We start from the raw sequence: 14368 nt of genomic DNA, 5'->3' as shown, positions 1-14368 counted from the left end.
CTCAAATAACTGTGCGGCACCTGTTAAAAATCCTAGATCCCCAAGGAGTAGCTAAGGCAACGGAACCGTCTAAGAAGACGCCTGTACACATACATGCCATACAGTGGCCAGTATGGCACCTTTCGTAATCAGGTCAGGATGTCGTAATTACGAGATCAGGATGTCGTAATTCTGAGAAAAGGGGTCTATTTTTTTTTATCCAGTGAATGCAATGCGCTTCCGTAAGCAAGAGATCTTTTGCACACAAAAAAAAACAACTTTAGGGATTACCAATGAAAGGCATTTGAAGGTCACAGGGTGTTGTGCGGTGTCCACTAATAGCAGCAAATGTCTATTCCTTTTTTGTTCAAGATTTATTTTTGCTTTTTTTTGGTGATGCAGCAACAACATCAGAACCCAGGAGGTGAATTGTTGGACCAACGTTCACACTGTTAAGTAGAAAAGAAAAGAAACACTACAAGGCTACCAGAGAACCAACAGACCATTGCTTTTGAATGAGAAGCCAAACAATGAAATACTGCATGACAGTAACTTATAGTACCTAGATTCAACATACATACAATACAAGTTAACTCAATAAAACGCCTTCCTTAACGTTAAACTAAATACATCATAAACCAGCAGTTACAATTATTTGAAGTCAAGTACAACTTGGAACAATCCATGTTCTTTTACACATGCCTGTGTACCTATACCGTATTTAGACATACTGCAATATTTTACATTATCAAGAATCCTGTGTATTACTAGTTTTCTTCTGCGCAGCCACTTTGCTTACAGTTCTTAAAATCTGACATTCTTAGCGTAGATGTGCTAAGGAGATGCTGAACAAAACAATCTTTAACAATATTGGCCATAAAAGCAACACGGAGAAAGCAGTTCCCACCCGACACCAACAACTTTCATGTCATAAAGTAGTCTATTCAATATTAATAGTATGCAATATCTTTGTATTCATCAAAGAAAAAGAGAAATGACATGCCGATGAGGCTGGCGAATGAATAATATTGATTTTAGATGCTGTCTGTGTTTTCTGTGTTGTCAATGAAAACCTCAGAAGAACGACAGTTGGTGGCGAGTAACAGGACAAACAGGGTGAAACGTAGGTCGCAGCTGCAACAGTTAGTCAATGTCCATCTCGGGAAGCTTGCTCTCCGCCGCCCCTTGTTCCATGCCCGCGGACGTGGCTTTGTCCGAGTCGCCGGGCTGGCTCTCTGTTCCCTCCTGCTCGTTGACCGGCCCGTTCTCCGTCTTCTCCTCCTTGGGAGGCTCCACCTTGGGCTTGGGTTTGGATACCACAGGGTTACAGGCTGAATAAAGCTCCTGTAAGAAGAAAGAAGGGTTAAATAAAGCAATGTTTTGCTCACTTGATCAGTTTCTTTTTTTACTAAATTAAATTGATTTCTACAACCAATCACTAATCTACAAGGAGTGTATTTGGTGAAGCCTCTGGTAGTAAGCTACCTTCACATTTGTACAACCTCCACTAATTGTGTGTGTGTGTGTGTGTGTGTGTGTGTGTGTGTGTGTGTGTGTGTGTGTGTGTGTGTGTGTGTGTGTGTGTGTGTGTGTGTGTGTGTGTGTGTGTGTGTGTGAGAGTGAGAGAGTGTGCCTTGAATGCACACTCAGTACCTTTATCTTGGCCTGGATCTCTCCAACTTTGACCACTGGTTCCAGAGTGAGATCCTGGTTATTCTGCTGGTTCATCTTGCCGTTCAGCCAGATCATGGCGTCCTTCACCTCCTTTTCCACCCGAGTCACTTCTAGTTCATCCAGATGGTCGTACAGCTCATCCTGTTGGGAGAAGTACAGATAAATTATAACATCTGTCTGGGGATTGTTCATAAATAATCTCACATAGAACCACAATAACTGTGATTAAAATGTATAATATAACACCAACTGAATCAAACTAAACAAGCCTTTGGTTAGTCAACAAACATGCTCTGTGTCAGGTTACCTTTGCCTTGTAGGCTTCAATGATCTTCATGTACATCTGGATCAGTCTGCCAAGCTCCTCGAATGCTTTTGGTCTCTGCTCCGCTTCCATGAATCTCTCATAAATTGGCTGGCCCATTGTCTGCAGAAAAAGAACACCATGTTTAGTCAGAAGACAAAATATAAAAGCAACTAGGCTTATTTATCATGACAAAATAAAACAATAATCTACAACTATGAATATCAGCTTTCTATTACAATCACAGAATACGGTTGATATATCAATATTGTAAACCAGTCATCTTAACAAGCGGGGGGGCCTGATCAAGTTACTGTACAGTCAACCATCTTCTTAAAATGTTTGAGTTCACTTTTGAATGAGAGTATTACTATTTTCCTTAGAAACATCTGTCCAGTTCCACACCGCCTGTCTGGTTACCTTTAGTTCAGTCAGTCTGTCAATGTAAACTTGTTTCTGTTGGTCCTCTCCATCTTCATACAGCCAGTTTTCTGTGTCCTCCAGCTTTATGGAGAACGTGTCACGATCCTACATGTCATACAAGAAGCAGGATGAAATTTACAAAGTGCAAAAACAACCACAGAACAAAACTTGAAGTACATGTAGTATATCTGCATTTCTGTGAAGATTAATGTCTGCTGACATGAGTCTCAAGTGTACTCACAGCCTCATTCACAAACTTCTCCAGGACCCCGTGCAGTTTGTCCCTCATGTCGTACACATACTCTTCCACGTTATTTTTTGCGTCATTCCTCTCCTTCTCAAGCTTATCCTGCATGATCATCTTCCCCTGGAAAAACCACAAGGTAGGTAGGCGTCAGCGGAAGTGCACACAAATAAAACACTTGAGGATGGACCAAATGGACAATACATATTACATTATATTTGCTGGATGCCGACATCTAAATAATCTAATTTGAATGTAACTTTATCATATTTGATTCCGCATAATACAATTTAATAACAACAATCAAACCCTTGGTGAAATGTTACATGTTGTGGCATCTAAATGTAAGCATGTGAAGTATATAAGTAGGAAAGTTAAAAAGCTCTATGGTGGGTAAAAAAATTAATCCACCCGTGATGAATCTTAAATAACAATGTGAAAATACATATTAGAGTATTATGTTGTTACCGTCTTCAGATAAAGCACAGCTATTATATCGTGAACATAAATTATAAAAAGTGACCAGCAGCCTTTTCTCTTTATAAAAAAAAAAAAAAAAAAAAAAAAAAAATCAAATGAAGCTGGACCAGTGAGTTTCACCAGCACATGACTTAGACAAATACTGTGAGTATATGCAAGACATTCATGGTGATTTTTAGAACATTACCTCATTCTCCACAAACATATTTAGGACGTCATCTGAGAGCTGCCCATGCAAATGGTTCTCTACGGGCAGCTCCACTGTCTTCGTCTTCACCTTGGGCTTCTTTGCCTGAGGCGGCTGGTCGTTCTTCTTCGCCTGCTTGGCGTCTTCTGTTGTCTGAAAAAGGAGATGAAAATCATTTTAATCTGTGCAAATAAAAACGGTCAACTATGACATACCTATAGGCTATGTTAAATATTGAAGATGTGTTTCAGCGGTTTCCCTTTCTCCATGCTTTATTCCTTTCTTGTTTACTTCCTCCTTTCCTTCGTTCTTAGCACGGAAATAGGGAAAAAAGGAAGTAAAAAAAGGCAGTGCGATTCTGCCATATATAGTATCGAAAATGTATTAGCATAATGGTGATAGCCTTAAAGCCAAGCACAAGTTTACCTCCATCTCCTCGGCCTCTGATTTGTTGTCTCCGTTGTCTCCATCCTGGAGTTTATGATCCTCCTGGTCCACGTGCATTTTGTTCTAACGCAAAATTAAAAATATACCACAGCAATTGTATTAAAGATACGAAATTGCATTTTGCGACTGGTTTAATCCAAATTGTGGGTTCAGACCATTTCAAAGAGTGTCAGCAGTGTGACACACACACACACACACACACACACACACACACACACACACACACACACACACACACACACACACACACACACACACACACACACACACACACACACACACACACACACACACACGTGTTAAGGCAAGACATCTAAATTCCATTGTGATGACTTTCCTGACTTCAAAGACCAAGGCGTGGCCAGACTGACTATGTGAAGGGGATCTCTGAGGTGAAACAAAGACAAACACACACACCTTCCACTCAGTGCAAATACAAGAAGTACACACCTCCTCTTCTTTTACTGGCTGGTCCGTCTCTATCGGCTCTTCCCCCTCAGCTATTTTCAAGACCTCTATGAGCGAGGCGCTCGATACGCTGAACATGCCGTGAACGTTGACCCGAACTTTCACCTTTACTTTAGAACTCTCCCCAGACGCCTGGGGAACCACGTTGTGGATCAGGAACTGGCCTATAGGGTGGAGAAAGTTGCAACAGTTTAGAATAGGAGAGAAGCCATTTTAATATCAATGCGTTTCTGTGGCTTTCACGGCGAGCACAAAGGCTCCACAAGCTCCACACGCTAGCTGCGTGCACGCTCTGAGCTTATCAGACATGACAGTCACAAACTGTTTGCTGATGGATCCATTTGGATTTTTACAAAGATGACCAATACATTTTTTCAGCTGTGGATGTCTGCACCACGTTGCCTTGTGAAAGTATAAGCTGAGCTTTAGTTGAGTCACAGGAAAATGTATTGCATATTTATAGTTTCCAGGAAATTAAACTATTTAGATGAAACCACATGTTTAAGCAGTCAGCATGATGTCAAACATCTTGTGACTGGCTAGATAGAGATGGTTGATTAATGGATACACGCTCACCACTCAAAAATAGCCGCAAACAAATAAAAAAAAAACTCAAAGTAAATATAGTGTCTCCAAGTTACTGATAACCGGTACACTTTGGAATTAAGAAACACCTTTTTAAGTTAGAACCGCTTTTTAATTACAAGCACTTATGTTCTTCTGAAGTTGAACTTGCAGTACCTATAGTGATGTTGGGGTAGGGCAGCTCCTTGGGGTTGTTGTAGTAACCGTCAAGGGTGAAGGGCTCTTTCCGGAAGAAGGTCAAAACTTTGGAAAAGGGAGCTGCATGGTTCTTTTGGAAGACCTCACAATCACTGCAAAAAACAGCAGCGATTAATGAGAAAACAAATGTAAACCATCTCAGCAAATATTTCACAGTGCAAAATGTGAATGAAACTGAGAGAAATTTCAAAAAGACCCAAACATAAATACAACAATTTGATCATTACTATAGAGTACTTTCAGCTGTGAGACTATCAGTGAGTACTATGACATGAAACAAAAGCCATAATAGAGGAAAACCGTAAACTAATTTTAAGGCATTCTAAAATCAATAAAGTCCAATAATATCAACACTGAAGTAGGGTATTAGCTTTGCAGAATCTTGTAACGTGTGATGTCCAAAGTAACAGGTGTGATTGACTCTCCTATTCACACAGTGAGTAAAACAACTCCGTATTTGATGTACTCAGGGGACAGAGATCATACCTCAGTCCCTCCTCTGCGGCTGAATTCCATTTTAGAGAGATGGAGTAGGGGACAACATCTGTAATGGAGAACTCTCGGACTTTGAATGCTGGTGACAAGATAGCACACTGGGGAAGAGAGGAAAATAAGAACGGTCAAACTTTGGCCTTTTGCGCTTTCTTTTTCTGACCAACAACAAGAAATTAAGTATCCGACCCAAACATTCAATTTCAAAGAGAAAACGAAAAACTTGATTTTAAATACATTTGTGAAGTTGATACCATCATGCCTGGTATTTTTTACTAAATAATATACATATAAATGGCAAAAACAATTGACCAAATCCTGCATTAACAACGAATAAATTGAGTCACCTAAACATTATGCATGTGCACATGCATATCATATTTCTCGCACGCTACTTTCACAGTTGTCAGCACTTAAGTATGCAAAGTGTTGGGCGTGACAGGTGAGCTGTACCTGCAGCGCACAGCCTCTGGCCACGGCCTCGTCTGCGTTCAGGGTGGTGCTCAGCTCTTTGCCAAAGAATTTGCTGATTCGCTCTTTGATTGATGGGATTCTGGAGGCAGCGCCCACAATCTCCACTGCATAGATATCTTCCCTTTTCAGCTCTGGATTAACAGGAAGCTTGTTAAATGTACACAGAATTGCAGCTTCATTATCCAATACTCTGATCAAAACACTGTGACAAAGCGTAGAAAGAAATGTGTGTTTGCAGAAAGTTTACGGATACATTTTCTTCAAAGTTATATCTTTTGGTGAAAGCACATTACTCAACAACACTTAATACAACTACTCTGGCACACCAAAGTATAGATTTTTATTATTCTAAGGCTTTGTTGAATACTTCCTGGTCAATCACGACATTCAACAGTTCGGTTATTTCTTTCTCACTATGAAAAACAAACAGTTGCTACGGACGTAGTTATGATTTCTATACACAGCGAGAGGACTATTCTTTTTAGCTAAAGCAATTAAATACCTTTAACAAAATGTTGTGTAAAATTCAGGATTTATTTTGAAGCAGCCATGTAATAAGAGTGATAATGTACAGCAAGCCAATCATTGTTGAACAGATGGGGATTTAAGACCACCCTGTCGAGGTCGATTTCACAATAATGACCGGTTCACTATGTATTATCCATTACTTATTTATTTGCCATATGACAAATCGGAATAGACGAGCAAGAGCAAGCAGAGACAGAGAGACAGCAAGGAATGATTAAAAGTAGGCAGTGTCTGGGCGGAAGGCAGCACTCTATGCGAGGGTGCACGTGCTGACGGGGATAGTCCAGTTGCTTATAAAGTCAGATACACTCACTGGCTTGTTCCATGACGCTGCGCAGGGGACCCTCTACTTTGGCCAGCGGCGCCGCACACATCTCCTCAAATTGACCTCTGGGGACACATGGTCAAATATTATTAATAGATTAGCACACACCGAGTGCTACGAGTCACTTCTAATTATAGCAACACTTCTTTTTTTTGCTCATCTATAGCAGCTCTCTATAATATTCAGACACAAAAAAAAGTTAACTCAGAGACTGTAAAGGCTCCACATAATCAATAAACAGAGCAGACAAGTTGCTTTATTTTCACTGGCATCGACGGCACAAACGCCATAAATTATAGCGTTTATCAAGCCCTCATTGATGATTTTTGTTAATCCTATTCAATAACAGATTTTGTCCTCTTAATTACTAGAGTAAAGTTGCATCTCACCTGTTAAGTTTACCGGAAACGTCAATGTCATTCATGAAGCACTCGATGTTGAGAGGCAGGTCGGAGGAGTTGGCGCTCATCAGCTTCTTGAGTTTCTCACACTCTTGGTGCAGTCGGACCAGCGCCCGGGGCTTGGACTTCACGTCCAGCTTGTACTTTTTCCCAAACTCCTCGCAAAAGTGCTGGACCAGGATGTCGTCAAAGGCCTTCCCACCAAGCTCTGAATCAAACGCTGTGGCCAGGATCTGACGGTGGACAAGGCATTGGATGAATATCATATATCACTGCATAGCTGTATGTCTAGGATGGCTGCATGTGAGGATAGACTTTTAAGTAGTGTTTGTTACCCATCTTTTGAATACATATATTTCAATGAAACAACCTTCATTAGGTATGACGGTATCTAAAATGTTTTATCGATTGAGTAAATTGCGATGAAGATAAAGTGTGTTTTTCTTAAATCTATAAAATTGACTGGGTTAAATTTCCTTTTCTGCTGAAAGAATGTTTCCAACTAATACGTTTCATCTTTCTCTACACTAAAGCAAAATTCCCATTAACAAATTATTAAAAAGCACTGTGAGGTAGCACTGCTTACCATCCTGCTTCATCTATGCCCACATGAGAAAAGAAATGACCAACCTTTTGGCAAAATCTGGCAAGAGCATAGGGCTGCATCATCACAACCACCCCTGAAAATCTTTTCCTAGTATTGCTTTTCAAAATGGGAACAAATTATTCATTACTCACCTTGAGCTTTCCCTTGTTGAAGGCACAAACTGAAACCTGGTAACCTGAGTGGCCCACATCCACAAACACTACTATCCTGGGCTTCTCCTCTGGGGCTGGCAGGTCCTGCTTGTAAATGCCGTACGCCAGAGTCACTGCAACAAACAGGCATAATCTGGTGTTAGTTTGTGCACACAACTATGCTAACTACAGCTGACCTATAGAAAACAACCAGAATGCAAATACATACAAATAAAATGTAGGCTCAGCTTTCTGACGTGCATTTGTTTCACTGCATATGATAGGAAAGTCACAAAAAAAAAGTTTCAGTACGTTTATGAATATATGCTATTATTTATTCTGTATTTATACATGTCACAATATTAGTGTTACCGGGGGCCTCCAGTTGGACGTGCCTGGAAAACCTCTAACGGGAGGCATCCTGATTAGATGCCCGAACCACCTCAGCTGACTCCTTTTCGATACGAAGGATATCTATATATAGCCGGTTCGATCCCCAGTCCTCCCATAGTTTACATGTCGAAGTGTCCCTGAGCAAGACACTTAACCCCCCCCATCACAATCACATACATACATACATACATACATACATACAAACACATACATCTAGGGGACTAATATTGTGACATATTTACATAGTTTTAGAACTATGACATGGCTCAAACCAGGGTACCTTTACTCAGCAATGACTTTGGCCATATACTTAGCTAGAAATGGACAACCCTATACTTTCACATACTTTTCTTAATCAACATACGTATCTCACACAAAATAGCATCTACTGTAATTTCACGGTACAAAATTATAATTGTCTGAAACCACGATGACTGGTAGCAATGATTGAGATGATGCTTCTCCAGCAGAGAGAATAGTGTGCTTCAATATACCTGCAGTGGTCTCATTCATTAGTCGCAGACAGTTGAGGCCTGCGATCTGTGCCGATTCCATGACAGACCTCCTATCTGAGTCAGTGAAATAGCTCGGGACCTGGGATGGGAAAAACAATGCAGATGAGGGATTTGACTGAAACCACTTCTAATAAAAAAAAATATATAAAAAAATGTATACACATGGTATTACTGTAAGGCATTGATAATGTGCCAGATATGTCAACAAAGTTCAAACATATCCTTTATTCCTTCTGTGAGAATGATCACTTTGAACACTATTGATGAATAAATCGTCATCATCTGGAGACCGTTGCAGTGTTGGTCACTCCGGGTGCCAAAACATCTCCTTGTAGAAACGGTCTAAAATTAGCTATTGGCCACAGTAATAATAACAACATCTTATCCATCTCTAGGGCTGATGCAAACTGTAGATTTAGGACCAGTGGAAGTAACAGCCTCCCTGTGAGAGATCTGTAACATTACATAACAGATGCTGTTTGCTGAATTTGTATACGGAGCACAGCGAGAAACACAGCCCGCTATACACCAACAAGGTGCAAGACAGGAAATCAAGCGTTCAGACAAGACATCTGGTGAAGTGCTTAGAGCTCAAAATGTCACATTTATACACCTTGGGAGACAGCTTTCAAAGCATAAAGTGCAGTAAGTAAAGTGAGTCACATGTCTTTTAAAAACCTCGTCAGTCCATTGCCACATCTTTAAATAAGCAATGTGGAGTGATCCAACAAGTAAATTAACACCCATTAGACATTTAAAGCCAATTAGATAAGATGTGTTGGCACAAAAAAAAAGCCAAAGAACATCCAATTGGACATTGAGAAGAAGATTTTCACAAGAAAATTAATGCACCGTACTGACAAGTCTATTTCAGAAGTTTTATAGATTTTCATACACCTTGCTAAAGCTGAGAAATCGCTGCGCAAAGGTTTACCGAGATGACACAGTCTGCAACTGGTTTCTTCAGTGCACTTTCAGCAGTCTCCTTCAGTTTGGTCAGCAGCATGCCAGTGACCTGCTCGATGCTGAACACTCTCTCCTCCTCCATGTACATTACCTAGATTGGAGGAAAATGTGGAAGATGATTACTCTTGAAGATAATTGTTTTAATGAGTTATAACTGTAAATATAGCTATAAGTAATAATGAAAAAAGGCCACCAGTTTCATCTTAACAGATTGAAAGCTCATAAAAACAGGCCACACAAGACCCTAAGAACGTATGTGTGTATAATGTGTTACTATGCAATCTGAGAACTCATAATACAAAAGGACTGATTTTGCAGGCAACAACAGGTTGTTGCAATCTCCTCTGATTTGTCATTTCTTCTGAGAATTCACATTAATTATCTCCACAGGGACACAAAAACATGCCGGGCTTTGTGTTTTCAGTGTGCTTGTCTTATGTGTAGTTTGCAAGACCTTATACATTTAATCTGATGGCACCATTGGGTTAGCTAACTTCATATTTATGCAATCATCAAATTGAAAGGTTCACAGACACAATGATAACTTCTTAGCACAGAATAATGTTATAAGAGACAAAATGCCAACGAAATATATAAACAGCGTAACACAGAGGTAAGGGAAACTGTTTTAAGGATACGAGCATAGAGGACTGGATAGATGGGGAAAGCCAAAATAGAACAATTTTGATTTCGAAGAAAGCGCAATATGTTAAGTTACTTTTTGGAAAAGAAAGAAGAAATTATCCTTTATTAATAATCCCCTTGGGGAAATTCTTCTCTACATTTGACCCATCTTTGGTTAAGGAGCAGTGGGCTGCCCTGAGGGGCGCTAGGGGTTGGGCATCTTGCTCAGGGACACTTCGACATGTAAACTATGAGGGACTGGGGATTGAGCCGGCTACCTTGTGGTTATGGGACGACCACTCATCCCCCTGAGCTACAGCCGCCCTTAAACATCATGCTTTACAAAACATCTGGTAAGAGAGGGGTAAGCAATAAAGTCAGGAATGAGCCGTTATGATTTCTGTCTGTTAAATTTCTTACATCTGTCCCTTTTTATTTGGACCTAGTTCAGGATACAGTACCACTGATGAATACAGCTCCCGGTTGTTGAATGCGCTAACCCATATATTACTTTGATATTTTGTTATAACTAATTGCATCCTTTTCTCCCACTAGTGGTGGTTATGTATGTTATATTGAATACAGCAGAGACACCGTGATGTTCTTAATCTTACTTTTATACCGGTGGCTCCTGATGGCATCTTTGCCAGGTCGTACACCAAGTTAGACTTGGCTGCCTGGACATAAGGGTCTGAAAATGCCCTGCTATGGAATCGCTTGAAGACCTGCACTGTGTTCTGACAGTTGGTCACCACCTGGACATGATCGGAGAAAGAAAATAAAAGAATTAAAAGTTACAAGTTCTTTGCATTTAATTACAAGGAACACCAAAGACTTCAACGGGGCAACTGAACTGATCTTACCTGGCTCTTTGCAGCTGCTCCTACTGATCGATTTCGTGGCCCAAATGATACAACTGAGCTGGAGGACAACAAATAAAAATGTTACGCTACAAGATACACGCTTCGACAAGCAAGCGGTTTGTATTGGCCACCTATTTGTGAATACACCCAAGTCAAAACAGATTCACTTGCCAGTTAAGTTATGCCTCTACATGACATGACATTTCTGAGCCCAACCCCATATCTGCAGCAGCAACACTTGCCATTTGTTTTGTTCTTGCTTTTTTTTTTAAAGCGCAATTTAATGGGTAGTATGACCTTTCTTAATACATTTGCTTAAAAACAGTAGCTAATGTAAAAGTAAAATCGTCCATACACCCAAGACAGAGCATACTATTCTTTCAAAGAAAGCTTTAATAAAACCATGATTGTGGCTGCATGTAGGCTTGGTACAATCCATCTCTCACAGTACTGTATAAACAGTCTGAAGTGATGTGGTCAGTCCACTCATTTCCCAGCAGGGTGGTGGTCTCAACATGCCCATCATCGTCACTCCGATCACAGATGTCAGAGCTACATTCGCTGGGCACACACAAAGGAGTCTGGCTCTTCAGATACATCTTGTATTGAGTAAGTATTATGGTGTGCTGTTTTTTGCTCATTTCTATTGATGCAAAGGGAAAAAAATAGGGAGGGAAGAACATGTTGTTCATTTTTAAATAAATACATATATCTTCAATGGCTTAAATGTTGTTTTCAATATGAAATACTTTCTATGATTGCAATCAAGTGCATCATTAGTCTAAAGAGCACCCCATTTTCCTGACAGTTTTAGCTAGATTTAATATGAGATATGGTATGTACTGAAAAAGTATATAAATACAATACTTTAAGTACAATTTGGCACAGGGTATGTGTCTAAAATGTAATAAAACATATTCAAAACATAACGTTATTTATGTTTATTTTTTTCCTCAAATTCAATAAATCACCCTACACAAATTTGTGTTTATTAATTACTATTCGGAAACAATCAGGGTCATATTTGATAATTAACGGCCTGAATGGGTTTCGTGGATTTGAATATCTCCCATCAAAACCTCAAGACTAACTCAAATCAATGAAACTAACGCTGATGAAACACCACAACACCCCAGGGGGGGTTTAAATAGAGGATACGGTCTACTAGATGCGTTATAGCGGTCATATTCTACAACTCATGAACATAGTCTCCTTAACACCTTACGCAGACATAGAAACACCGTGCAAATGACGCTAAAGGTCCTCTTGAAATAAATGATGATCATATAAAGAAATGTAACATTGTAAGAACAAAGTGTACCATGTCAGCCAAATGAGATGAACTTAGACGATTTAAAAACAAAAAGCTTAATGACAACACTCTTTTAAAAAGGGCTTATTTTGTATGCAATACAAACAGTAGGTATACATCTTTTGTGCAAGACAACTTGCTAGAAGATTCTAACAAGCCTTGGGAAGCTGACGTCATCGTTGAGAACACAACGCGAGATGCACGATTTACCACACGGCGCACACCGGTTGGTCGGGACTTTTGCCTTTGAGACATGAACAACGGTGATTAGAGCGGGTGGGAGCACCGCCCGCTCGTGTTCGCCGGGCTACGACAAACCGTTTTCAAACCATGCAGTAACGGTACTGCAACTGTACGCTTAGCTAACTAGCCGCTAGCTCGCGGGGGATCCATGGTGGATAGGAGCACGGGCTATGTACGCGGAGGATTAAGCTAGCTGGCGTTCATTTTAGACAGTTCCACGTTGAAAACATTTACAAACGTTCAATTAACATAATCATTCTAAAAGTATATCTTAGCCGTACAGATGCAAGTGAAGCTAACGGCAGCTATTAAGTAGGTTAGGTTAAAGCTGCATTCGCGTGTAACATTATCCACTTAACCTAAATAACCGTTAGAAAATACCCACCCGTTCTCTCTTCTATCCACTCATAACTCCAATAAATAATACCTGTATTTAGATACTTACGGCGTGCATCTGTCGCTATATTCATTAGCGACTGTCTCGATCCCTCCGGCTCGGGCTACAGCTACATAGCAGCTTTGAAAGCCCAAGTCAAATCCCACCACTGACATCTTCAGCGATAAGATCGTCTTCTAGCTATAACGTTATCTACAGTTGGACTGACACAAATAGTGCCGCTTTAAAAGTGAGGTAAAAGCCAGGTGAAGTAGCGTGCTGCTCTGCGTTAGGTGTAGCTACTTCCAGTCATAATCCACACGGCTGGCTATTACCGGTGTCTCTGCAGCATATAATATATACACAGTACAGCAGCAAGGTGGTTGAACTGACTTCTCGACCAGAGTTATCGCGAGATTTACGTTGTTCTAGATATCTCTAGACGTTTCTATGGCCATGTGGAAGACGGTTCTCTAATATTCGAAATGTAGGGGGAAATATCCTGTGATTCCTGCCCGTTCAGAGATAATTTCAGGGCACGAGCTTTACTGTGAATGCAAACTGCTGAAATAAATCAACGACTGATTGTTTTGATGATGCCTTTGATGGTGGGCAAACAAAAATAGACTGTTCTGCATGCGGGTGTTGAAATTAAATCATATTTTACAAACCCACCACACAGTTTAAATCTTTGAGTAAACAATCCGCAACCAACATTACACACTTTGTTTTTACAAATGCAATCCAACTTGGACAAAATATAAGAAAGGTTAATGAAATAAATGAATTTTAAATGTAATTTAACATTTTGTAAAAGGATGATAGTATTGTGTGCAAAGGGTTTATTCTAACTTGTACATTTGATCTTTATATTTAATAAACCTAAATGTCAAGGATATACAACATTTGAGTAGCTTACTTGTTAATTATTTTTGTTAATCACAAAAACAATACTTACATGTTTTATTGGTGGGATTAAAATACTGTTTGAAGAACCCATGAAATATAAATGAGAGACGGTTATATGTACATGCAACTCTGACAAAAAGTGAATATGTGTTGGTGCCACAGATAACCAAATGCTTGCTTTTGATTTAGTTAAAAACGTTTTGTGAATTCCTTGTTAGAT

The 14368-nt window shown here is 39.9% G+C and overlaps 1 protein-coding gene across 1 annotated transcript; it reads right to left on the bottom strand.

Annotated features, from left to right (window-relative positions):
* Nucleotides 1-345: 345 nt before the first annotated feature.
* hspa4a (heat shock protein 4a) lies at nt 346-13534 on the bottom strand. The gene is made up of 19 exons (XM_079235746.1): nt 13309-13534; nt 11309-11366; nt 11060-11200; nt 9790-9912; nt 8835-8934; nt 7948-8081; nt 7198-7442; nt 6797-6873; nt 5935-6086; nt 5476-5582; nt 4948-5081; nt 4189-4370; nt 3718-3801; nt 3292-3444; nt 2622-2747; nt 2378-2485; nt 1961-2080; nt 1633-1794; nt 346-1323 (listed from the first exon to the last, which is right to left on the bottom strand). The coding sequence occupies exons 1-19, from the start codon at nt 13413-13415 to the stop codon at nt 1123-1125; spliced, it is 2514 nt and encodes an 837-aa protein (XP_079091872.1). The 5' UTR covers nt 13416-13534; the 3' UTR covers nt 346-1122.
* Between the last annotated feature and the right edge of the window lie 834 nt (nt 13535-14368).

Source organism: Taurulus bubalis, assembly GCF_910589615.1.
Source record: "Taurulus bubalis genome assembly, chromosome: 2".
NCBI classification, from domain to species: domain Eukaryota; kingdom Metazoa; phylum Chordata; class Actinopteri; order Perciformes; family Cottidae; genus Taurulus; species Taurulus bubalis.
This window is presented reverse-complemented; position numbering and strand designations above follow the sequence as displayed.

What these genes read in the sequence shown, in the direction of transcription:
- hspa4a (XM_079235746.1), bottom strand. Translation starts at nt 13,415, where the DNA reads ATGTCAGTGGTGGGATTTGACTTGGGCTTTCAAAGCTGCTATGTAGCT. An exon ending in CAGGAGCCACCGGTATAAAA is followed by an intron (nt 9,913 to 11,059) that starts GTAAGATTAAGA and finishes CCTCCAATCTAG; the next exon opens with GTAATGTACATGGAGGAGGA. An exon ending in TTGCAGACTGTGTCATCTCG is followed by an intron (nt 8,935 to 9,789) that starts GTAAACCTTTGC and finishes TTCCCATCCCAG; the next exon opens with GTCCCGAGCTATTTCACTGA.